We start from the raw sequence: 26,844 nt of genomic DNA on the forward strand, positions 1-26,844 counted from the left end.
GTAGCCCTGGTGACAGGGTCTCTGTGGTACCACTGTCCTCATTTGTACCACTAGGGACCCTAACCAGAAACACAGAAAATTATCATGACTGGACTATATGATACTTATAAACACTCTAATAAAAATACACTAGGATGAGGCCTCATTAAGAAATGGGAAATATCAGCAGCCATCAGGACTTTCAGCTGACACAGACCCCTGGTGGTTCACGGTAGCCTGTTCATCTTCCCAGCTTCTCATTCCATCACGTCATATCAGTGGCTTGAAACTGGCCGTGAAGGGAGTATTTATGCCATGAAATTAGCCAACACTGCAAATCAGAGCCTCTCTCCCCTCCTCTGAAGAGCCGGCTTACCACCACTGGACATCTCCTAGGTGGCTGCGTGGCCTCACAGCCTGTGCCCCTCACAATGCATTCTCAGTTGTCCATACAGGTCCTCTCCACGTGGGGCTGGTGGGGTCACAGGCGCGCTCACCCACAACTGATTTTCTCTCCTGGCTTCCCCAAGCCACACCGTTTCCAGTGTCTCCTCACCCACCTGCTGGTCAAACAGCAGCCATGCTCATCTTCTCTGTTCACACTGACCTGTCGCCCCTGCAGCTTCCCGCTCAACCTCTTGGAGCGCCTGTGCTCTGCTCATGTCTCACCTCTGGAAGGTTTCCTGAACAGACTGCCCACCTTACCCCGAGGCTGCGCTTCTGCACTAGCTCCCAGGAGGACCTGGTCAGCTGTGCCCCCACTAAGCAGAGGGACAGCATCATGATGGGCAAGAGACCTGAGGGGACTGGAAGTCTGGGCCAGTCAGAAAACCAGCTCAGAGATGCTGTGGGTAACAGGCTGCAGACACCTTAGCATCCAAGCCCAACTCCTGGAGTGGGGTGCATTAGCATTTGTGGTGTAAGGGGAGGGATCTGGGAATCTGAGGCTCAGATTACAGCAGACACTTGTTCTCTATCCTGTCAGGAAAAGAGAAGCGTGTTTTCAGTGGGAGGCTTGGCTCCAGCGCCCTGTTCTGACACCAGTTGCGCGAGTCTTGAAGGTGTGGCCTCTTCTACAAGGAGAGCTTAGGCTTCACGGCAAAGTTCTCTCGTGGTTCTAACAGTCTATCATAGCTTATTTTATTGCCTGCTTCTCATGTAAAGCCATAGAGAAATGAAAGAAGCATATGCCAGCATGGAAATAACCATACCATGACAGGCCAACTTCAATACCACATTTGAAGTAACTTTGAAGATGGATGTGTTCCCAGTGTTTCAGCTCTTATTATGTTTAGATTCAATGATTTCAGCTGGGTGGGTGGCCAGTCTCTCCCACTCTTCTCCACAGAGAATAGATTTTCAGGACTCCATAAAGTGTAAGACCTTAGTCTCTGCCTTCAGAGATCTTACAATCTTCTTGTAAAATAGATTTTTTTTTTTTTAAAGTCAAGGGCAGTGCTGGGCTGGGATTTAAATAACTGAAAGAAGTTACAAGATACTGTGGTTGTTTAGTGAATGATAAAGATTAGAAGTGCTGGGGGAAAAGAGGAACACTTAAAACAGGCCTGCTCCTTGGAGCTTCCCTGGGCTGGTGGATTGTGTCAGACAAACCACTTCACCACCCTTGATCCATGTCTGCCTACTTGTATGGTCCTATCAAGGTTACTGATCTTTTTGGAAGCCTCGGGCCTCATCTTCAAAACATGGTAATAAGATTGACCTTCTAGGGTTATTTTGAGGAAAAGGCAAGCAGAATATATGGCATAGAGCCTGCTGTGTAGTGAGTATTAAGTTCTTTCCAAGGTTATGCCATTAAAAATAATGAATAACTGTATGGATGAGGGTTTTTTGTTTATTTTTAAAATTTGTGGTGGTGTATTTGCAAGTAAATTACTATAATTGGAATTCTTAGGACAAATATAATTGCTTGCATGTGGAATTTTGGTAGACATTGCCAAGCCAAGACCCCATCACCACCATATGGTGGAAAGACCCTGATGCTTACCCATAGAGACTATCTAAACTACTGTTATGTCCACTCAGTGGAATAATCTGTAAGCATAAAAGAGGAAGAAAAGAAGGGGGACTTTTTTTTAAGTTCAGGGATCAAACCTGCAGTTGTGATCTGCAACACAGCTGCAGCAATGCTGGATCCTTAACCCACTGCTCCATGCAGGAACTTCTATGTTATGTTTTGCTTTTAGGGATGTGCGGTTTATGGCTTTTGACAAATTTATAGAGACATGTAGCGTGACATTGTAGTTTTACACTGATTATTATTTTTTAATTCAAGTGTAATTGATTCACAAAGGGACTGGTTCTTAAATTGGGGATATGCAAGCAATATTGCTGACCTGCTGCCCACAATCACTGTTACAGTATTTTAAAGGCATGTAGTCAAAGAACACTATTGTAATAAGCACATCAGGAATAGTTTACAAAAATATTTTTCTAAAATATGAATACTGTGTGCTTCCTGCAGTGAGTTCCAAATATACAAATGCACATTTTATTTAAAAAATATACTAAGAGCAAATACTTATATACTGCTTACCATACACCAGGCATTGCTTTGAATATTTTGAATATATTAATTCATTTAATTGTAATGATTCTGTGAGGTAAACACCACTACTGTCTCCACTGGTAGGAATAGTGAAGCAGAGAAAGATTAAAGCCTTAGTTAATAACCCCAGCTCTGATATGAACCCTAGGAGCTCACACTGCAGTCAGAGGCCAGAGCCATGCTCCTCCCCTGCCCTCCCACAGTACCTGAGCAGGATCCTAGGGGATCCCCACATCCTCTGCTTTAGCTCCCTTCTGAAGTACCCAGATAATAGTATCTAGTGAATATTTCCTGAGTTGTTTTACAGACGTGAAGACCCCCCACCAAATGGAAGATGTTAACTACTTGAGGATCATGAGCATACAGCCCCAAACTCCTGGAGCCTAAGGAATGATGATGTTAACTCCTGTGACACCCTGGCCTTTAAAAATTATTTGCTGAGGAGTTATCTACCAGGGTTAAGGATAAGGTGTTGTAAGTGCAGTTATTTGGGTTGCTGCTGTGGCCCAGGAACTTCCACAATGCTGAGAGTGTGGAGGGTGGGGTGGGGTGGGGTGGGGTGTGTGGGGGGGAGTGCTTTGTTGAAACTCTTGGGGGAGTTTGGGGCTTTGGGGGCACAAGCCACCCATCTCCTTACTTGGCCCTTTGATAAACCTTTCTGTGCTCCAAACCCGTTTTAGTTTGTTGGCCTCACTATGTGTTGAGCACATGAACTTGTGGCACTAATGCTACTACCCCACATTCTTTTCTCCTAACTGGGAAAACCCCACAGGTTGAGACTTGATCCTCCAACCTTCCACAAAGAGAAGAGCAAAACTCTAAATCGTTTATAAATAGAAAGCACCTAAGCCTTAAAACTCTGTATTCTAGCAATTAGGTGTACAGGTGAATTGAGGGCAAATAAAAGCTACATTCTCAAAATTTAGATTATTTCTGGGCAGCAGTTGGGTTGGAAAGTTGGGCAGGTTGGGTGAGCAGATTTAAGTATCCGTCTGCCGTCGACTGGGGAGTAAAAAACCAAGTATCCAACGCTTTTCTCTGCTGCCAGGTACCAACACATGGAACCTGGGGCCCGCCCACGCCCACTGCACAAGTGCGGGCGTGGGCAAATTGGGCCCAAGCGGGCGACGCCCACTGCGCAAGCGCGCTCCTCAGACTCGGGCATCAGGGTAGCAACACAGCCACGCGGAGCCGCGCTGGCCAATCAGCGCGGCTGGGGGCGGGGCTTGCCTGCGGCGTTCCCCGGTACGCGGCGAGCGACTTCCGGCAATAAACTCCCGACGCGCCGCCGTCAGGTGCGGGCTGTGGGCGTGGGCGCGCCAGGTAAGGACGGACGACGCGCGCACCGGCTGGGGACTCTGGGCGTCCGCGCGTCAGGTGGGGACCGAGGCAGTCCGCCGGCCACACGGCGTGGCCCACCCCTCCCCCTTCTCCACGCACACCGCCGTGGACCCCCGCCGGTTCTGCAGAGCAGGCCCTGCCCAGCAGCCCGCGCTCCCCTGGGTCCTGAACCCGCCCCCGCCAAGTCGGCCCCTTCTGCGTACTGCAGGCCCCCCCTTTCCACGACTCGGGGTCTCCCGGCGTCCGCCCTACCCACTCATGTCTCTCTGTCCCTCCCACCCTCTCTCGGGCACCTGGCCCGACCTTGTCCTTCTGCGGCTCCCGGTCCTCTGCCCTGCACACGGCTTTGACTCAGGTCTTCTCGTTAGTCGTTTTGTTGTTTATTTCTTTTGAGCTGATGCCTCAGTTTTGCATCCCTCCTTTTCCAGTGAGCTCCTTTTTAACCCTTCTCCCAACCCTGGCCGTTTTCAAACAAATCTTAAAGGATCTGGGGAATCGTGTCTCTTCCTGTGCCTCTTCCTCTGGAGCCCTCATTTCTTGCATCTTCCAAATCTTTACCACCCAGCCTTTATCAGAAATGACACGCTCTCTTTTATTCTTTCATATCCCGCTTTCCTCTCTTTTGCCGGGGGGGGGGGGGGGCATGTTTTCCGTTTCCATGAAGCGCCTGTGATCATCTCGCAGGCTTTCTTGCAGTAAATCCCATTTCTCTTTCTCAGCTCTTGATTTACCATTTCTTGATGTTCTTTTGGATCAGATTCTCGCATACTTAGAAGCCATAGTCACGTTGACCCCAAATTGTTTGACCCTCAGTTATTTGGAAATCTTATAAGGAAAAGAAAGCAATAGAGAAAGCAAATGCTTATCGAGGACCAATAATTCTTTTCTCAAAACAATGAAAATTATTTTCTCAAAATTTTTGATGACAGGTGAGAAATGATGGGGAAGGAAACTCCTTTGCCAGCTGTTCTCTGAATATAAAACTGCCTTACTTTTGTCTTCATTGTATCTTGGTGGTTTCTTGTTTGTGTGCAGTAAGTATACCGAGAGCTCTTGCTCTCTAGTTACAGTTTTTGTTTTGAAAATCTGTTTAGTAACTGAGGTAAGCATGGTTATTCCATTTCCTCTTCATCTGACTTAAATAGCAAAATACATGGAGCCTTTTCAAATTTATTAGAGTTAAGTTTCTTGTCATTTTTTCTTGGTGTTTTTATAGATCATACCTAGAGATGTATGTCATATAAGGTTAAAAAAAATGTAAGCAAACACTCTTTGCAGTTTTATGACATCTATTTTATTGGATGTTTAGGAATTGCTGTTATAAAAATACAGTGATAAAGCTTAGATCATGGAGTGAGAGTCCATGAGTGTAAATCCCTGCTCTGTCAAACTTTGCCTCAGTTTCTTTCTTATTTATTTTTAATAGTTAATTCCCCAATACAATTTTTTTTCTACTGTACAGCATGGTGACCCAGTTACACATACATGTACACATTCTATTTTCACACATTATCATGCTCCATCATAAGTGACTAGACATAGTTCCCAGTGCTACACAGCAGGATCTCATTGCCAATCAATTCCAAAGGCAATAGTTTGTATCTGTTAAAGCCTCAGTTTCTTCATCTATAAAATAGAGACTTAGGAGTTCCTGTCATGGCACAGAAGAAACGAATCCCACTAGAAACCATGAGGTGGCGGGTTCAATCCCTGGCCTTGCTCAGTGGGTTAAGAGTCTGGCATTGCTGTGAGCTGTGGTGTAGGTCACAAAATCGGCTTGGATCCTGCTTTGCTGTAGCTGTAGCTCTGATTTGACCCATAGCCTGGGAACCTCCATATGCCTTGTGGGTGCGGCCCTAAAAAGCAAAAAAAAAAAAAAAGTAATAATAATTAAAATAGATATTTAAACTTTTAAAATGGGGATTGTAACGTTTTCTACCTTATAAGGTAGTGTGAGAATTAAATAACAGAGGCAAATTGTCTAGGGTAAGGCCTCACCTATGCCCTTAATGTTTGCTACTGTTATCATTAGTTAACAAAAAGTGGGCTTGCCTAAGGAAAGACATTTCTTGGTTACTGTTGATTTTCTGGTGCAGGACTTTCTGCTGGCAAGTGAACTTCATAAAGTGCTGTTCTCCTGCAGTGCTTCACCCACTTGTCCTGCCAGATAATTGGAGATGAAGGGAGGATTTACAGCAGATGGCTCATATGCTCTTTGACATCAGTTGGCATCAAATGTGCAAAAATTGCAAGTTGTACTGGCTGTTTCACTAGAGTAGCCACCCTTTGGGTGGTTGCTCTTAATGCATTTAATAATTTTCAGGAGTAATTTCTAGTTTTTATTTTTGTATTTGGAAATTCTCAAAACAAAGGTAATTTTAATTAAATGTATAAAATCTTAGCAATTCAGATCTTTTAGCAGAACAAATAAATACATTTTTGTAATAGGTGGGTTTTCATCTTTCTAAAAGTTTAGCAATATTGTTTTTCTGTTTGCAAACTTGGTAGATTCCTCAGACTGGGAATATTTTTGAAAATTTGAGATCCAGGCCTTTCAAATTGCAACTCGTGTGTTTTCTTTCTTTCTTTTTTTTTTTTATGTTCCCAATAGCTTTTTTGTTATTGTTTGTAATAACTGTGCTTCAAGAGTCTGCTTTGGTTCATGAACTAAAGCCTAAAGTGTAGATATAAGGATTTTATGTAAGTTATGAAAGTATGTAAATATCATATAGGTATTATAGAAAGTTATATATTGTAATAACCTGTAAGGGAAAAGAAGCTGAAAAATATATATATAACTTACTTTGCTGTTCATCTGAAACTAACACAAAATTGTAAATCAAATACATTTCAATTTAAAAAAGATTAAAGTATAAAGCCTAAGGATTATACTTTAAAATAAAGCTTCACTGTCTTCCAAAGAGTGTAACATGACATCTCTGGAATGGATACATCTAAACATAGCTATGAATATATGGAATATGCACATTTGTTTCAAAACAAATACTTTCCTTTGTGTTGCAAACAGAACCCGTGGAAATGTACTGTTTTTCATTTCTGTGGTGCGTTAAGCTGCATTTCATTCCTTCCAACTAATGGAAATACACTTAAGCAGCTGTAAAGTTGAGGCCAGTTTGTTTCTCACAGAACTATTAAAGTCAACATGAATTATCTCTAGAATTTTGGTAGTTGTAAAGAAATTGATTATTTTACTGGAAACCCTAAGCTGACTCTTAACTTTACAGTAGAAACTTCGTGTAAATGTTACAGGGGTTGCTTGTGAGGCCTGAATATAAGTGCCTTGGGTAGTAAGTGGGCTTAGTGTCTGCATAGGCAAGTGCACACTGTTTGTGTGTCATCAAGTCTTAAACATTTTCTTCGCTGAGGTGGAGTAAAGAAGTTTCTGTTGCTTAATTAGTTGTTCTTTCTGCCTCCATTCTCCTATTCAGTCTGCCCTTCAGGCCCTGGCAAATTAGTCTCAAAACAGCACTGCTTACATCGCTAGATTGCTCAAAAACTTTTAATTGTTCAGAGAATAAAGTCCAGTACTTTTGATAGTCAGCATTCTCCTTGTTCACTTTCAAGCCAACCTGCCAGTCCTCCTGCAGATGTCTCTATTTCAGCCGCCTCTTCTGCTTATTCTCAAACATGTCACTTGTAGTCCATCTTCATATTTTTTTCATCTACATTTCTGTGATTGGCATCTTTTTCCTGTCCTCTCCATCCACTCCAGATTTAACCCTGTTTTAGGCCAAGCTTACATCCTAGTTTCTCTTCAGAGGTTTCCCAGGTGATTTGCTTTTTACTCTAAATTTCTTTAGTTACTTTTTCCTTACTACTTTAGTACTCACATGAGAGATTTCATGTATGCATATTTACATATATTTTTAATGAGAAACCAAATTCATTCATTTAAATATATGAAGACTTCTAAAATCTACAAGAGAAGAAAAAACTAAAAAATCTGTAAAATGTGTGAGCGTACAAATCACAAAAGAAGAAAGGAAACATACTGGGGACATTTCTTCAAGTGCCTCAGGAAGATTGACATAGTTAACAACATCACCATTTCTCCCTTTCACATCAGCAAGTTGTGGTCTATAAAAATTGTCACATGGGTAATACATATTCGTCTAAAAAAATAATAAAAATGCCCCAAAGAAAAAAATGTAAAATCGGTTGAAATTCATTGTTCACATTTTGCTGTATCTGCTTTCAGACTTTTTCTATGCATATGTGTAAATTTGTGCCCACATTTAGAAATACATATTAGTATTGCATATATTCTCCTAAAACTTGGCTTCTTCCAGTTAATATACCATGAATATCTTTTCATTTTAATAAATCTCCACACAATTGTTATTAATAGCCATTTAGCATCCCAGTGTAATACATATATTTAAAACCTCTTTTAGATATTTTAATTGTTTATAGTTGTTACAGTTCTTGTTAAAAGAAATTCTTCAAGGGACATTTTTCTACATCTACATAACATCTCCCCCTCACACCAGTTTTACTGAGATATGATTGACATATAGTACTGTATAAATTAAGGCGTAGAGCATGATGACTTGTGTACATCATGAAATTATTACCACAATATGTTTAGTGAACATCTATCATCTCATATAGATACAACATTAAAGAGATAGGGAAAAAACAGGGAGTTCGCATTGTGGGGCAGTGGGGTAGGGATTTGGCATTGCCAGTTGTGGCATAGGTTGCAGCTGTAGCTCAGATTTGATCCCTGGCCTGGGGAACTTCCAGATGTTGTGGATGCAGCTGAAAAAGAAAAAAAAAAGAAATAGAAAAAAAGGTATTTTTTTCCTTGTGATAAGAACTCTTAGGATTTACTCTTCTTAATAACTTTCATGTATAATGTGGAGCAGTGTTAATTATCATGTTGTAAATTACATCCCTAGTACTTACTTTGTAACTAAATTTATATGTTTTTATTAATTCATTTGCACATATGCATATATATTTTTAAAATATATTTACATATATTATTGAGGGGAAGTTTTTTTTTTTTTTCCACTTAAGGATGTATTAGTATACCCTTAAGGGAATGTAGCATAATAACACATTTAGTCTGTGTTTAAATGTTTGTCATTGAAGTAATCCTGTATTTGGCTTATTAGAAAATTCTTCACAGTTGCCCCTTGATTTTTTTTTTTAAACACAGTTTGAATATACTGAGAGATACTTTGACAATTGTTGGAGATGGTTCTAATAGACATTTTCTCTTGTTTGTGTTTTATGAAACTAAATTTGCCATTAGGCTTCATCTACTTGCTCCATCATGGTACTTGCCTTCTTTGGTAAGAGTATCCTCTGGTCTGTGTCTGAAACCTCATGAAAATCAGAATATCAGAAACATACTATTGGACACACTCTTAAATACTCTGGATTGATTGGACATGGGTGGTGGCTTTTGCATTTTAGGATAATTAGTTTTGAAATAAGTCTCTTAAGATGAGGCTTATCAAAATAGTGCTGAGATTTAAGGAATTATTTTTATTATCCTCTAAAGCAAGTTAAATAATGTATGACTTAAAAAGATGTGTTCTGGTTATTAATTAGTTTAGCAAGGTTTTGAGATCCTCTTACAAAGGAAAATTACTTCATTTTTTTGTTTCATATTGAGCACTCGTAGTTGACCCAGGAATATTTTTGAGGACCTGTAATTTCTCTCCTAAACTTTTTTTTGTCTCTTCTAAGCCAGTATCAATGCCTATTTAATAGCCTATTTTTTGTTAAGGGGAGGTCCCTGGTGGCTCAGTGGGTTAAGAATCTGGTATTGTCATTGCCATGGCAGGGATTGGATCCATGGCCTGGGAACTTCCACATATCGTGGGCATTTTCCAAAAAAATGTATTTGGAAGATGGTATTTGAACACTTTGGTCTCTCATGTACTCTATGTTATAAATATAACATATTAGTCTATTAAAACTGTTCTTGTTATCAGCTACCTTTTTGTAGCTAAATACAATGTATACTTTTTAAGTCTTACAATACTGGCATATTTATAACCCTTGCATCTGATCATTTCTTTCTTAAATCCATTCTACTCTTGCCTTCCCACTTCCCCTGTATCTATGGCTTTTTTTTTTTCCTATTTTTCTTTTTTTGCCTCAGTGTGCAGTAGCTTGATGTGAGATCTCAGTTCCCAGACCAGGGGTTGAATGAACCATGGCAACAGTGGTAGAAGTGCTGAATCCTAACCACTGGGTGACGAGGCCCCCCCCCCCCACTTCCTTTTCTGTGTCTTTACCTTTTTTGGCCATGCTCACAGCATGTGGAAGTTCCCTGGACCAGGGATCAAACTCAAACCATAGCAGTGACCCGAGCTGCTTCAGTGACAATGACAGATTCTTAACCCACTACGCCACAGGGCAAGTCCTTGATCACCTTTCTTGGCTCATTTTCATCTGCTTGTCCCTTTATCAGTGACCTTTAGAGCTTGTTCCTTGGCTCTTTTCTTTCCCCACCCTGTCTGGTCCCTGTCACGTTGTTCCTGTGGCTGTACTGTTTAGATGCTGATGGCTTTGCTACCTTGTTCTCTAGCACTCTCTTCTGAGCTATGGATCTGTATTTGCATCATTCATGTGGTGATTGTTGAGCTACTCTTCTGTGCCTGCTTGGTCCAGGTGGTTGGGATACAGAGTTGAGTAAGACACTGTGTTTTGTTTTCTTTTTCTTTTTTCTTTTTTCCTTTTTAGGGCCATTCCCACAGCATACGGAGGTTCCCAGACTAGGGGTCGAATCGGAGCTACAGCTGCCAGCCTACACACAGCCACAGCAACACAGGATCCGGGCCACTTCTGCGACCTACACCACAGCTCATGACAACGCTGGATCCTTAACTCACTGAGCAAGGCCAGAGATTGAACCCGCAACCTCATGGTTCCTGGTAGGATTCGTTTCCACGGCACCACGACAGAAACTCCAGACACTGTGTTTTCTAGAGGAAGACAGACTGTAAACATGGAAGTGTTTCCAGTGGCACTTACTACTGTGAAGACACAGTAATAAGAGTTCTTTTTGTAAAGCTCAGGTCTGGTTGAATCGCCTCCCTGCTGAGGTCCATTTCTTGGCTGCTTGGTGCCCTCAGTAAAGTCCAGCTCCTTTGACTTTGTCCATTAATTGCCTCTCCATTCTCACTTCCAGCCAGTCTCTCTCTCTCCCTTACATCGGCAGCTTCAGCCAAACTGAGCTGTATCCTGTTTCATGTTATGTTGCTTCTAATTTCTGGCAAGGGTTTTCTGTTATTATTATTATTTTGGCTATGCCTATGGCATGTGGAAATTCCCAGGCCAGGGATCAAACCTGAGCCACTGCAGTGACAATGCCAGATACTTACTGCTGTGCCACAAGGCAACTCCTATGTGGTGTAATATTCGCTTTTCTTCCTCACTCCGACTGCCTGTTGTTTGGGAATGAGCTGAGGGATCAGCTCTGGTAAACCTTTGATGACATATGCAGGGTTGGGCCAGTAAATCTGCCAACACTTGTCTGTCTGTTCATTTTAGTACAACTGAGACACTGTGCTGTGTGCATTATTTTTTCACCATGTACAGACATTTAAATATTAAGTATTCATTAAATTAATGTTGTAAATGAAAGTTTTACCAGTTACATATTTTTAACATAAATTAACCATTTTTTTAAATAGGAGAACTATGCCATTTTTGGGTCAGGACTGGAGATCTCCTGGATGGAGTTGGATTAAAACAGAAGATGGCTGGAAAAGATGTGAATCCTGGAGTCAGGAGCTTGAGAGACAGAGTAACCCGTGTAACGTCAGTCACAGCATGTGAGTCTAGCTAAGCAGAGCTGTGTCATCTCCTGCTTCACGTTTATGCTTCTGTCTGTTGAGACCCTGAAACTTACCATGTGGCTGAGAATTGCCTAATAGTAGGCCTGTGTGAGAAACAAGTTGGTAGCTAAAGTCTGGGCCTAGTAGATGGCCTAGGGCCCCCCCTTCCCCCCCCCCCCCACAGGCTGCTTTCTTGTTTTTTATTTAGGACATTTAATTCTTACAATAATCTGAGTGTTAGTTATTATTACTATTATTATCCTCCCGTTACAGCTGAGGAATCTGAAACAATGACAAGATACAGTTTTGGCAGCATGTGTCAGAGACCCACAGTAATGGTGGCTTGTGCAAGACAAGTGTGTTTCCCTCTCAGAGGCCTGAGTTGCTGTGGTGACTGTGCTTGGGGGGTGGGATGAGCTGGTCTTGTTGCTGTGCCATCTGCAGAGTGTAGCCTCATCTGCATGGTTCAGGGGGAGTCATGCCCCCACATCTGCACTCTGCTAGAGGGGGCATCCCCTCACACTTGCTCAAGTGCTGGCCACCACGGAACTGGGGGTTGTGGCCTTTCTCCTGGTGGCCGTGTGTCCAGATGGAATTCAGAGATGGCGCAGACACAGAAGCAGGCTGGTGTGGCCATATGCTGACTTGCAGTCTCCATCACAAGGGTGATTAGGCCTTTGGAGGGTTGGAAAGGTCTGGAGGCTTCTTCCTCCAAAGGGTCATGGGTCTAGTCATCGATTTCATTGCCTGTTTTTATCTCACATTTACATAATTATCAATTGTGTATTTTGAACTGACAGGTCATCTGTTTTTCTGACAGGAATTTAGTACCTTTAGACTAGAGATTGGGTTTTGCCTTTTTTAAAGCAGAAATTTATGTTTCAGATTATAGTAAAGATAACACAATATTGGTTGAATTTATATTGTGGCATTTCTCTGCCATTCTGAATTCTAAAATGTCAGTTTAAAAACAGCTGTAATGTCATGTCAGTGACAACAACTGTAATGTCAGTTTAAATACAGCATTATTTCTACTTCTGCACTACAGCATTGCATGTGTTTTTTTCCTCATTTATTTTTTTCCCTTCATTTCAAACATGTTTTAAATGTCTAAGACTAATTTTTTCTCGTAATACACGTAGAATTAGAGAAATACAGTCAAGACCTGTTTTCTTTGTATGACAAACTCATGTCCTCCCATCTCCCTTCCTCCCTTCCCACCAGTGGTCCCACTCACCTCTCGCATCACTGGAAAATTCTTTGAAGTAGTATGTAGTGCTGGCACAGCCTCTCTGTGGGCATCTCACAAAGACAGAGGCTGTGTCATGGCAGCCGTGGAACCTCCAGCAGGGTGACGTGAGGGGCCATTAGCACTTTGCTCCCATGCCAGTGCCTTGCAGATCTGGGTCCCCTCTCTTTGTACTAACAGTGTAGGAGGTTACCAGCCTTACATGAGTTTTACAGAGCGTGGCTGTGGTCAGCTCACTCACTCTCTGCCAGAGAGCACAGTGGGGCCGCTGTCAAGGAGTCTGAAGACATCAGACTTGTTCTCAGAACCTTCCAGTTGGAATTTTAGTTTTCATCTTTATTAACTTCATCCAGAACACACAGGATGTCTAGATCAGAGATGTGTTTTATTAATGACCTCCTTGTGAACAGAAAATGTGTTCCTCCCAGCCCAGCGCGTATTCCAGACACTTCCTAGGGAGGGGCTGGGAGAAGATCCCTTTGCTTTGCTTGTAGACAGGAAGGATGCAGCCGCCCCTCCCCTTGCTCTAGACAGGCTCCTTGGAAAGTCCTACCTCTTTCCTTTGGTGTGTAGACAAATCCCTCTGTGAGCCAGACCTGAGACGCCTCTGGTTCATTATCACCACGCTGTTGTGCATGCTCAGTCTACACCATATGTCAAGCATTTACCAGGTGTCCCCAGAGCTGGGATCTAGCAGTAAATGGGAATGGGCACAACCCATGCCTCGGGGAACTTACATTCTAGTTGGGTAGCCAAACAGTGGACAGAACCAGCTCCATGTCCTAAGTGCTGTGAAGGGGAAACAGCCTGTGTGGGAGGGAAGGGTGCTGAGGGTGGGTGGTGGTGTATGGAAATGTCGAGGGAGGAGCCTCCCTGGGAAGGTGGGCTGAGTGGGTCAGAGAGGGCCTCCCAGGCCTGGAGGGAGGGCAGAGACCCCAAGGCAGGTGTGGTCTCTGGCAGAGCAGCACAGACTCCAGGTGGGTGGGATGGGGTGGTGGGATGGCAGCGTGGCCAAGGCCAGTCACTGAGGGCCCCCAGGGTGGGGGAGGGTTGGTCAGATGTTTGGAGCACAGGGGGTTGTCCAGGTTTTTGTTTCACTCCTCCTGGCTTTGTGTTAGAACAGACCACAGAGAGGCTAGGGCAGAGCAGATGGCCTTGTTCCTAAGAGCCTGTGTGGTAACTCAAGTGGAAATGACAGTGGTGGTGGGTGATTTTCCAATGGAGCGGTATTGATTTGTGCTCCTGTTACCAGTGTGCGTTCATCCGACCACACTGCTCATCCTCTTATTTTTTATTTCTTGGGAATAAATCCATGTCACTAAATGTTGATTTACTTTTTTTTTTTTTTTTTTTTTTTAACTCACCCACACATATAGAAGTTCCCAGGCCAGGGATCAAACGTGCGCCTATAGCAACCTGAGCCTCTACAGTGGGACTCTTAACCGACTGTGTCACAGCGGGAACTCCCACATCATTTTTTATAGTGCCGTGATTAGTTATATGGCCATATTATAGCTCCCAGTGATAGTAGTTATTCCCATATTGAGGTATAGTTGATGTATATTAGTTTCAGGTGTACAACATAATGATCTGGTATCTGTGTACATTGTGAAATGATTACCACAATAAATCAGGTTAACATCTGTCACCACACATAGTTACACACAACTTTTTTTCTTCAGATGAGAACTTTTAAGGTTTACTCTCTTAGTAACTTTCAAATATGCAATTACTTTTATTAGCTATAGTCACTATGCTGTATTGTACATCACATACCTGAGACTTATGTATTTTATAACTGGAAGTTTGTACCTTTTGACCCCCTTCACCCATTTGCCCATCCTTACCCCCACCTCTGGCCATCTCCAATCTGCAGTCTCTTCTCTATGAGTTGGTTGTATGGGGTTTTGTTTGTTTTGATTCCACATATAAGTGAAATCATATAGTACCTGTCTTTCTGTTTCTGACAGCTCACTTGGCACAGTGCTTTCAGGTCTGTCCATGTTGTCCCAGCTGGCAGGATTTCATACTTTCCATGGCCGAGTACTATTCCACTGTGTATACATGCCTCATGTGGTGCGTAACTGCGCAAATGTACACACTGCTCATTCACCAATGCCACTTAGGCTGCTTCCATGTCTTGGCTGTTGTAAACAGTACTGCAGGGGACCCGGAATTGCAGATATCTTTTCAAGTTAGTGTTTAAAACTCAACAATAAGAAAATTAACAATTCAATAAAAAAAAAAAAACAGGCAAAAGATCTGAACCTGCGCTTCACTAAAGAAGATACATGGAGTGCTAGCACACATGTGGAAATAAGCGGAGAAGAATAAGCTCAATATCATTAGTCACCAGGGAAGTACAGGCAACCTGGGAAGACACGTTGCGGCTAGTCTGAGGCCACAGTGCAGTGGGGAGCCAGCAGACCAGCTTGGAATGCAGCAGGAAGTTCCAGGGAATGAGACAGCTCTAGGGCCTAGATAAGCTTGCCCATATTCCTGGTGGTTTGAGAAGCTGTTCTCCTTCCAGATAACAGGTGTGCCATTACACACCTATTCCAATGGCTAGGGTTAAAAAACAAAACGTTAAAATGCTGGTGAGGACAGTACTGAATACTGGCAAGAATGTCCTAAATTTGGAGTGTAGACTGGCACAGCTGCTTTGTGAAATAGTTGGGCAGTTTCTTGTTAAGTTAAATATATAGCTGCCATATGAGCCAGCATCACTCCTAGGTATTTCCCCAAGAAAAGTGGAAGTTTATGTTTACCCAGTACCTTTATGTGAACTTAATAGCAGTGTTTTTCAATAATTGCCCAAACTTGGACGTAACCCACACTCTTCAGCTGGTGAGAGTCCGTTCTGGCAGCAATGCCAGCTCTCTAGGAAGAACCTCCAGCAGTGATAGGACTGAAGCTTTGATTCACATGACATGATGAATCTTAAGTTCATTTTGCTTAGTGAGAAAAACTCAACCTCTCGTGTGACTCCATTTATATGACATTCTGGAAAGAAAAACTGTAGGGACGGGAGAGGTGAAAAAACAGCCTGATGGTTGCCAGGGGTCAAGAGATGGGGGAATGAGTCGATTACAAAGATGGCAGGAGGCATTTGGGGGTGTGGCGGAGCTGCCCCATAGGGAACTTGCTGGTCCATTTATGACTCTGCATTTGTCAAAACATAGAGTTGTGCTGCACAAAAAGTGAATTTTACTCTTATGTAAATCTTAAAAAAAAAAAAAAGCCACCAGGATATGTGTGATGGGGAGCTGGTACCCAAGATGACCTAAACTGTGACATATGAGTGTGATTGTGTTGCAAACGAACCCCATAGCCACACTGAGGTGAGAGTGGAAAAAGGAGCTGACCTAATGGGAACTTTGGAAAACTGTGTTGATAGGATATTGTCAGGCTATAGACAAGACGCTCTAGTTGGTGAACGTGCTTCTCGTATCCCAGGGTGTGGGTTAGCAATTCTGAAACTACTTTATATGTGTTTTGGGGTTAAGCCATGAGTGAAATTAAGTGTGGATAATGAGAGCCAGATCTTTCACTTTGGAGGAAGAAGTCACAAAATAATGCTAGAATTTACCCTCTGGTGTGGATTGGTGTTGGCGCTATCAGTGTGAACTCAGGTGGTTGTTGTTGCTGTTGTAGGTGGGGTTGGGGGCATAGACGTGGGGGTCAGTGTGTAAGAGTTAGTATCATGTATTCCCACTTCTGTCCACTGTGGCATAGGTTGCAGATGTGGCTTGGATCCAGTGTTGCCGTGGCTGTGGCAGCACCTCTGATTTGACTCCTAGCCCTGGAACTTCCCTGTGTTGCAGGTGTGGCTCTAAAAAGAAACTGAAAATAAAAAGACTGACAATAAATGGTGGTGTAGATGTGGAGCAAATGGAACTCCCCAAGTTCACATTTCTGGTAGGAATGTAAAATGTAGCCACTTTGGAAAGTCACATGACATATGTCCAAAAGACTGACAGCAGTGTAGAGGGATGGCTTTATTCACAGCACCCCAGACTGACGACAGCCAGTGTGGGCTTGATGGAAGAATGGGTAGAACAGTTGTCATATGTTCTTATAATTTAATGTCACTCAGCAGTTAAAAGAACTGCCAATACAACAGTAGAAATGAATCTTAAACACATTTTGTTAAGTGGAAGATGCCAGATGCAAAAGGACATATCCCTTAAAATCCTACTCAGGAATTCCAGAGCAATCAAATTTACCTGTGGTGCTAGGGACAAACACCTGTTGCCCTCTTGGGGATTGGACCTGGGAAGTATCTTTTTTTTTTTTTGGCTTTTTTTTTTTTTCTATTTCTTGGGCATATGGAGGTTCCCAGGCTAGGGGTTGAATCGGAGCTGTAGCCACTGGCCTACGCCAGAACCACAGCAACCCGTGTCTGCAACCTACACCACAGCTCATGGCAACACTGGATTGTTAACCCACTGAGCAAGGGCAGGGACCGAACCCGCAACCTCATGGTTCCTAGTCGGATTCGTTAACCACTGCGCCACGATGGGAACTCTGGACCTGGGAAGTTTCTTGCATGTCCTTACTATCCCGGCTTCTGAGCAAGGGCGTCATAGAAGAAGGGGTAGCGCCTCCCTCTGGAGTGGTTTAGAGAGATTCCCCTTCCCAGCCAAGTCCCAATGCAGTACTCACGAAGCCCCTCCTCACCCACATTCCAGGGCAATCAAGTCCTTCCCTGGAAGGGGGATAGAAGTACTGTGGTGTTTTGATTCCTGTAGTTTCATAATTTAGCTTATTATAAGCTGGAAGCATGATGCCTCCACCTTTTTCCTTCCTCCTAAAGATTGTTTTGGCTATCAAGGTCTTTTGTGGTTCCATACACATTTTAGGACTATTTGTTCTATTTCTGTGAAATAGAATTGGAATTTTGATAGGGATTGCATTGAATCTGTAGATTGGTTTGAGTACTGTGGATGTTTTAACAATGGTAACTCATCTAGTTCATAAGCGCAGAATATGTTTTCGTTTATTTTTGTCCTCATTAGTTCTTTCAGCATTATCCTGTAGTTTTCAGTGTAAAACACCTCTTGGTTAAATTTATTCCTAGGGGAGTTCCCGTCATGGCTCAGTGGTAACAAACCCAACTAGGATCCATGAGGATGCGGGTTCTATCCCTGGCCTCAGTGGGTTAAGGATCTGGCTTTGCCGTGAGTTGTGGTGTAGGTTGCAGACGTGGCTCGGATCCGGCATTGCTGTGGCTGTGGTGTAGGCTGGCACCTGCAGCTCTGATTGGCCCCCTAGCTTGAAAACTTCCATATGCTGCAGGTGTGGTCCTAAAAAACAAACAGAAGTTTATTCCTAGGTGTTATATTATTTCGCTGCAGTTGTAAATGGAATTATTTTCATTTCTCTTCTAATAGTTTGTTTGCTCTGTGACATTAGGTGCTCTTACATTTTCTATCTCTTTGTTGAAATTCTTATTTTGTTCATCAGTAGAGCTCAGTGAGCGCTTCCTGATGATGGTTTTGAAGGCTTTATCAGGTAAATCACTTATTTCCATTTTATTAAGGTTTTCCCCTGGGGTTTTATCTTTAATTTGGAGCATAGTCTTCTGTTTCTTCGTTTCCTTGACTCTCTGTGATTTCTGTGCAGTAGATGAAACAGCCACCTCACTCAGTCTTGGAGGAGTGGTCTGGTTTAGATGCTTCCTGCTGTTTAGCAGGGCCCTAGTTTCTGGCTGTCTCTCAAACCTCTGTGATTGTCCAGCCAGCCTCCTGTATATTTAGTCTCTCTCTGTAATTGAGGGTGTGCCAAGACCTGTCAGTGTCCAAGGAGAGAAGCCCAGTCATTACCTGGATTCGGGCAGCAGCTTTTAAAGTATGCAGACCTACCTCTGGGCGAGTCTGCAGATGGGCGTCCTGCCTGCTTCCTAGAGTTGAGACCTGGGGGAATATCCGGTGAAGAATGGTTTCTTTCTGTGCTGCTGTCCTATCAAAGCCATGACCACGGCTCCATGGGCCACCAGAACCAAGCTCTCAAGGGATGAGTTCTCTTGCAGCAGACACATACACCGCTCCTCACTCAGAGACACTGTCCCCCAGACAGCCCCAGGCACAGCTGTGACCACAAACAGGTCTCTTTCTCACACCTGCCACCTGCTGCCTGGCTTCTGGCTCCCTGAGAGGAGTCTGCGCCACCGGCCCTTCAGAAACCGACTCTGTTCCTTGTCGCCTCTGGCGTCTCTGCTTTCAAAGCTGGGTGTTGGGGGCCTCGCTTCTCAGATGCAGGTCTGAAAAGTTGCAGTGCTGAGTGGGTTCAGCTCCTTGCTTCTCAGGGAGAAGCTCCAGGCTGAGTTCCCATCTCACTGTGGTGGCCGCTGGCTAGGGTTCACGGTGAGACTGTGGCAGGTCCCTCCACCCACTTATATATGGATTTTTTTTCTCGTTCGCTGGATTGTAGGGCTTACTCTGCTGGTTTGGGGGTTTTGCAGAGGAAATTGTCCTGTGGGTAGCTGTCAATCCAGCATATCCGGAGGAGGTGACCAGAGGCTCTAGTTTGTTTGGTCTGAATTGTCTCCTAATTCTTGTTTGCTTCCTTCTTAAATGGACTTTATATTTAGCTGTCTAGCTCTGAGGAAAGAGATTTAATTTTCTTATTGGTTAAATTTATATTTTTAAGATTCTTTTTTTTTTTTGTCTTTTTGCCATTTCTTTTTTTTTTTTTTTTTTTTTTTTGTCTTTTTTGTTGTTGTTGTTGTTGTTGTTGCTATTTCTTGGGCCGCTCCCGAGGCATATGGAGGTTCCCAGGCTAGGGGTTGAATCAGAGCTGTAGCCACCGGCCTACGCCAGAGCCACAGCAACGCGGGATCCGAGCCGCGTCTGCAACCTACACCACAGCTCACGGCAACGCCGGATCGTGAACCCACTGAGCAAGGGCAGGGACCGAACCCTCAACCTCATGGTTCCTAGTCGGATTCGTTAACCACTGCGCTACGACGGGAACTCTTTTTTTTTTTTTTTAGTCTTTTTTTTTGCCATTGCTTGGGCTGCTCCCATGGCGTATGGAGGTTCCCAGGCTAGGTCCAATTGGAGCTGAGGCCACTGGCCTACGCCAGAGCCACAGCAACTCAGGATCCGAGCCGCCTCTGCAACCTACACCACAGCTCATGGCAACGCTGGATCCTTAACCCACTGAGCAAGGCCAGAGATCGAACCCCCAACCTCATGGTTCCTAGTTGGATTCGTTAACCACTGAGCCATGACGGGAACTCCTTTATTTTTAAGGCTCTTAACTGTTTCTTCTCTTTCCATTTATTTACAGAGAGTTTCATGAAATAGTCTTTCATGGTTTTTTAAATTTTCTGTTGCATTTGTAATTTCCTTTTTGTCGTTCGTTTTATTTTTGGCTTTTTGGCTTTTTAGGGCCGCATCCTAAAAAGGCATATGGAGGTTCCCAGGCTAGGGGTCGAATTGGAGCTACAGCTACTGGCCTACACCACAGCCGCATCAATGTGGGATCCAAGCTGTGTCTGCAACCTACACCACAGCTCATGGCAATGCTGGATCCTTAATCCACTGTGTGAGGCCAGGGATCAATCCTGCATCCTCCTGGATGCTAATTGGGTTTGTTATCTGCTGAGACACTATGGGAACTCCTATTGTTTAAATTTTTATTCATGTGTGTATTTAATGCGCTAAAGTTTCCAGTGACAGTTGTTTTTCTAGGGTCCTATAAATTCTGACGTGTATTTTCCCATCCTTTTGCACATGTGCATCTTCTATTCAGCATGGTGTTTGATTTTTGCTTTGTGAGCCAACTCAAAACACTTTTCCTTTAGAGGAAAAGCCCGTTCACACTTACTGCAGTGTTCGGCCTCAGTTCCCTGAAGTTAGTGTTTTGGATGTACAGTATACGTTTACATCTGTATCTGCCTGTATTTATGCACCTCTCTCATACACACAACAGAGGGCCTGGCACCTTGTGTTTTGCTTCATTTGCGTTTAGTCTTTTGGTATGTAGGAGGTTTTTTTACCTCTTTATGCTAATACCTTTGTGTGTTACCCTCAGTTCCTTTATGAATTCTGTCAGCTCCCTACAGTGTATGATCTTGCAATTATGCTGACCTGGCGCCCCTGCCCTCCACTACCTTCTTGGTCATTGTTCTCTACTAAGTGTCATGTAGCATCACGTGCTGTGTCTTTTCTGTCATCATGGACCCTGCATGGATGTGTGGAAACGTGTGGGCCTACAAATACATACATGTTACTTACTCAGCATCAGCCTTTTTGCCTCTCCTCTTCAACACTGGTGACTTTCCCTGCTCTTTCTGTAGTAGATTCACCACTATTTCCTGGCTGCAGTGCTTCCTGTGTTCGTGCACATTCGTAACATTTGTTGTGACCTTTACCCTAAGACTGGGTTTATCTCAATGGTAAATCCTTGGCTCACTTGATTGTGGAAAATACATGATCTGAGCCTGTTCTGTTCCTGGCCTTGTGATTCCTCTTTGGAACTTCAGGCCTTTGCGTCTTTCTCTCTTATGTTATGGATGTGTGTCCTTGAGGTAGGTGGGAAGGGAGTGTGACGGACATGACCAGGCATTGGGTGGGTCTGTCGTTCAGGAGAGGCAGTGGGTCAGAGGTGGGTGGTCAGAGAACACACATGGGCGTGGGGACTGCACAGGGCAGCCGTGTTCCCAGCTCTCTCTCACAGTTTAAGGTACATGTTATCCTAAATTCTGTAAATATGTATTTTACTTGTGAAAAATGGGGGGAACTCTCAGTGTCTCAGTGCAAATGAAAGGATGAGGAGGTAGTGAAACATGCAGACATGGTCTGTGGTTGAAGGACTTCTTAGGAGAGTGTGAGGTGACATCACCAAGGAGGTGGCTGCAGCAAGGGACAACCTCTTCCTTTGAGGGATGCAGAACAGGTACTCTGCATCCCCCAATCCCCCGGACCACACAGGTATTTGATCAGGGCACCAGAAGGTGATGATGGTCAGGCAGTGCCCACGAGTACATGCCCAGTACACACACAGGCTAACGGCACAGCTCACCCATTCCCCACCCCTCACTGAGGGCACCCAGGCGGCAGTCCAGCCAGAATCCCTTCCTTTTGGGCACTTTTTTTTTTTTTTTGACCGCCTCACGGCTTATGGAGTTGGAGTTCCTGGTCCAGGGACCAGGCAGGGGTCAGATCCAAGCCACACTGGCAACGTATGCCACAGCTGCAGCAACGCTGGATCCTTTAACCTGCTGTGCGAGGTTGGAGATTGAACCTGTGTCCTAATGCTCCAGAGATGGTGCCAATCCCTTTGTACCACAGGGGGAACTCCCCTTCTGGGCACCTAAGAGACATTGGATACCGATGGGAAAGCACTACCTAGTTAGGAGCTGCCAGCCCAGCCTTGGAAGAATTCATCCATGAAGAAAACACTAATTACGCAGATCACAGCAGGACTGAGTATCATGCTGAGACATTGGCATCTAAAATGATATCCTGTCTGAGATTTATGTCAAAATAATTGAAGTGGGTCCAGTAAAAGAAATGGGTGGAGAGAGAGCTGAGGTAAGATGGGTTGTGAGTCAATAACTGTTGAGTGATGAATTGCCAACCAAAATGAGGGGAGTGTAGTAATGAGGTTAATTCTTTGTCTTTATAGGCAACTCAAGACAGATACGTGCTTATTTGTTTTTTTAATTATAAAATTAGCAACCAAAACAAGGGAAAATTGAAATAATGAAAATTTAGCCAATTCTTAGGAATAAGATTGGCAAGGAAGACTTTTCATTTATTTATTTGTTTAGTGCTTTTTAGGGTTGCACCTGTGGCTCATGGAAGTTCCCAGGCTAGGGGTTGAATCAGAGCTATGGCTGCCGGCCTACGCTACAGCCACAGCAACACGGGATCCAAGCCGCATCTGTGACCTACACCACAACTCATGGCAATGCCGGATCCCCAGTCCACTGATCAAGGCCAGGGATCCAACCCGCATCCTCACGGATACTAGTCAGATTGGTTTCTGGTGCGCCACAACGGGAACTCCAACTTTTCATTTTATAATCGGGTTTTTAAAAAAAAAAAAAAAAAGAAAACATAAATTACCTTTATGATTATTGAAACTTAAATCATTCACAAATCTTGGTAATTTTTCTTACTAATTACAGAATTTTTTGTGACTTAGATACACTGTAGTTCACACTGCCAGTTAACTGTTTTCAAAGCTGGAGGCTTACCTTCCCTTATTTTATTTCCTAGAATTGTGTGGAAATGATTGGAAGGTGAGAGCCCATCACAACCCTTTGCATTTAAGACCCTGCTGACCCTAGTAGAAATGGCCTGGGGGTGAAGCTTAAGGCCATGTTATATGACTCTTCAAGAAAATGTCACCAATTTTCTAATAGGTCAGCACTAGGATGAGGACCACAATGTGGGGAAAGGTCAGTTCACACTGGGACAGTGTTAAAGCCACAGGCTGACTTCCAGAGTGGACTTAGGAAAAGAGAGTAGCTTCTGTGCTTGGCCCTCAGGGATCAAACCCATGCCACAGCAGTGACAGTGCTGGATCCTTAACCCACTGAGCCCTCAGGGAAACCCAGGAGATTTTTTTTTAAATTTAAGTATAGTTGATTTACAGTATTTGCTAGTTTCAGATGTATAGCAAAGTGATTCAGTTATGCATACACATATATGTCTATTCTTTTTCAGATTCTTTTCCTTTATACGTTATTATAAGCTACTGAGTACAGTTCCCTGTGCTATGTAGTAGGTTGTGGGTTATCTGTCAGGAGATGTTTTGTTTGGGCCACGCTCGCGGCGTAATGGAAGTTTGGGCCAGGGATAGACCCAAGCCACTGCAGTGACAAGGCCAGATCCCTAACCTGCTGTGCCACAAGAGAACTCCATGTCCGGAGGTGTTTTCTATGGTTCTTTTCCACATGCATCCTTGTATGGCTTGGTTTTGGTGAAGCTGTGCACCTTTGGCAGGTTTATCAGAAAATGTTCCCCAGAAGGAGCGTGCCCAGGGTGCTGTGGGGTATTTAGCTGTGGGTGTGGAGGGGAGAGTCTCACCTTCCTAAGTCAGATGTGTTTTCAATGTGTAGTTGTCCTGTGCTTTCTGCATGTCCTTCTGTCCCCATTGGCTGTTCCCTCCCTTCAGATGAGGGAGAGTGTGACAGCTGGGCCTTCCCAGGGCTGGCTCTGGGCACAGCACAGGTGGGTGCTTCCCTGCACCCAGCCGGGCACAGCGCCTGTGCCCCCCTCTTCTCTACTGGTGCCAGGTCTCATTTCTGTGACACTGTTTCTGGAGAACAGTGTGTTTCTGCTTTTCCCTGATGCATTTGTGATTATAGTTAGAAAAACTATTCAGACTTGAAAGCTTCTACTTTCAGTATATGAATCAATGACAACAAACAAGTGTGAGATTAAGTGTGAGATACAACCAGAATTAACCAATTTCTATGAATTGGTGTTATTTACTGCCTGCCACTGAATGCTAAGTTGCTTGTTTTTTTGTAAATGCACTTTTGCTTGTCTTGATGATTTACAACTATTGCCAGTGTTGTTTAAGTCTATTCTGACAGTGATAAATGGATTCATTTGGCAAATTCAGCTGTTTTTATTAAAAGTGAATACTGGTTAGTAGAAGGAGCTTGCGTACAATTTTATTGTCAAAGAGTGGTGACGAGGAAATAAGTAATGCTACTCCCTTGGTTTTGAGCATCAGGCCCTGCATCTCTGCTAGCCAGCTCAGTACACAAAGCCCCTCTTTGCTGTCAGTGTACTGAAAAAAAATTATGTGCATCTTTAGTCTGAGTGGACTGCTTTTTGCATAGTCACTTTTTTTTTTTTTTTTTTACACTATAGGAAAGAAACTTTTTAAAAAAGAAAATGTATTCAGGGTGTTTAGTTGTCACCTTATGTTTTTTTTATTTCATCAAAAAAAGGAAAAAATGGGAAAGTTTTTAATTAAATGTATTTAAGTGTAAAACAGAAATGTTTTACTTCATCTGATTTCAGTTTGGTTCATGTTTAATAAGGAAATGTTACGGTACAATAATAGTTCCTGTTGAGTCTTTGGAAACATTGAGACAACAGAAATGCTTAGTGTTTACTGCAAATCATTAGTATCAGGTGTCATGTTGTCGTATTAACTTTAGTCCAGAGTATATACTATAAAATTGTAAGTTTCATTTTTTTATTTTTTTTCCCCACTGTACAGCATAGGGACCCAGTTACACATACATGTATACATAATTTTTTCTCCCATTGTCATGCTGCAGAATAAGTATCTAGACATAGTTCTCAGTGCTACACAGCAGGATCTCATTGTAAGTCCATTCTAAGAGCAATAGTTTGCATCCGTTAACCCCAAGCTCCCAATCCCTCCCACTCCCTCCCCCTCCCCCCGGGGAACCACAAGTCTTCTCCAAGTCCGTGATTTTCTTTTCTGTGGAAAGGTTCATTTGTGCTGTATATTAGATACCAGATATAAGTGATATCATATGGTATTTGTCTTTCTCTTTCTGACTTACTTCACTCAGGATGAGAGTCTCTAGTTCCATCCATGTTGCTGAAAATGGCATTATGTCATTCTTTTTATGGCTGAGTACTATTCCATTGTGTATATATACCACATCTTCCTAATCCAGTTGTCTGTTGATATAAATTTGGGTTGTTTCCATGTCTTGGCTATTGTGAATAGAGCTGCAATGAACATATGGGTGCATGTGCCTTTTTTAAGGAAAGTTTTGTCCGGATATATGCCCAGGAGTGGGATTGCTGGATCATATGGTAGTTCTATATATAGATTTCTAAGGTACCTCCATACTGTTCTCCATAGTGGTTGTACCAGCTTCCATTCCCACCAACAGTGCAGGAGGGTTCCCTTTTCTCCACACCACTTCCAGCGCTGTTATTTGTGGCCTTTCTAATGACGGCCATTCTTGCTGGTGTGAGGCGGTATCTCATGGTAGTTTTGATTTGCATTTCTCTAATAATCAGGGATGTTGAACATTTTTTCATGTGCTTGTTGGCCATCTGTATATCTTCCTTGGAGAAATGTCTATTCAGGTCTTTTGCCCATTTTTCCATTGGTTAAAATTATGAGTTTTAAAGTCTGAAACTGCCTTGGTTGAACATGTCAAAATCCTTAGGAGATTCTAAAACATGTGCATCCCTTCCCGAAACAACATTCTGAAAAGAACCAGGATAAATCCTAGATTTCTCAAAACAAACAAAAAAAAAACCTAGACATTATCCTTGTAATTTCAAACCTGTGATTTGTTGCATTGAAAAGTAACTGTTTGCCTTCAGAATTTAACATGATTTTTACTTTGGGCTCCTGAATTGCAGGCTAAATATTTATTATCTTTTTTTTTTAATAAAATAAAATCCAAATGAAATCTGTGTAAAAATATTTTAATAAAATGTATCTTTATTTCAGTATCATAAATAGTGAAGATGAAGAAATATACAATAATGAAGAGCATGAATATGCATCCAAAAAAAGAAAAAAGGACCACTTTAGAAATGACACAAATACTCAAAGTAAGATAATTTTCATTAATAATTTCATGATATTTTACTTGTTGAATATGTTCAGAATTTGCTTTGATAGTGCTATCCTATGACAAATGCTGATACAGGTATAAGTAGCAGCACTGAATCCACTGTTGCTCACTGATTTAGGGGTCAGATTTTTGCAGTTCAGCCAGTTGAGTAAGTAGTTAGATTTGCAAAAATGAAACAAAAGACAGCAAACCCCACAAAACAGCCTCTATCTGAGTGTTGAAGAGCAATCCTGAATTCTGGTCTGTTTGTTCCCAAGCATTGAGGCAGAATCAGAGATGTCTTGTATTTGGCTTCAGTGCAATAGATGCTGCTGATCAGAGCAGGAGGTAACACGATCAGAAC

The 26,844-nt window shown here is 43.0% G+C and overlaps 1 protein-coding gene across 27 annotated transcripts in view; it reads left to right on the forward strand.

The window, feature by feature from the left end:
* The first annotated feature begins 3,810 nt into the window (after nucleotides 1-3,810).
* Nucleotides 3,811-26,844, forward strand: part of FBXO25 (F-box protein 25) — a 50,366-nt gene continuing 27,332 nt past the window's right edge. For 5 of the 27 annotated variants that reach the window (XR_014829682.1, XM_021076211.2, XM_021076220.2 and 2 more), the window contains exons 1-3: nucleotides 3,811-3,868; nucleotides 11,563-11,703; nucleotides 26,375-26,478. Coding sequence is in view for 26 of the 27 variants with exons in the window: in XM_021076211.2 (XP_020931870.1) it covers nucleotides 11,570-11,703; nucleotides 26,375-26,478 (238 nt within the window). In the remaining variant the exon portion in view is untranslated. Of the gene's footprint in view, nucleotides 3,923-4,643; nucleotides 4,921-10,609; nucleotides 10,945-11,562; nucleotides 11,704-26,374; nucleotides 26,479-26,844 lie in introns of those variants that run through there. The other 22 variants (XM_021076213.2, XM_021076221.2, XM_084999727.1 and 19 more) reach the window with 9 other exon arrangements.

Source organism: Sus scrofa, chromosome 15, assembly GCF_054392235.1.
Source record: "Sus scrofa isolate SSC_HxYL_T2T_F1_AM1 chromosome 15, Sscrofa_HxYL_maternal_Yorkshire_Landrace_v2.0, whole genome shotgun sequence".
Taxonomy (NCBI): Eukaryota; Metazoa; Chordata; class Mammalia; order Artiodactyla; family Suidae; genus Sus; species Sus scrofa.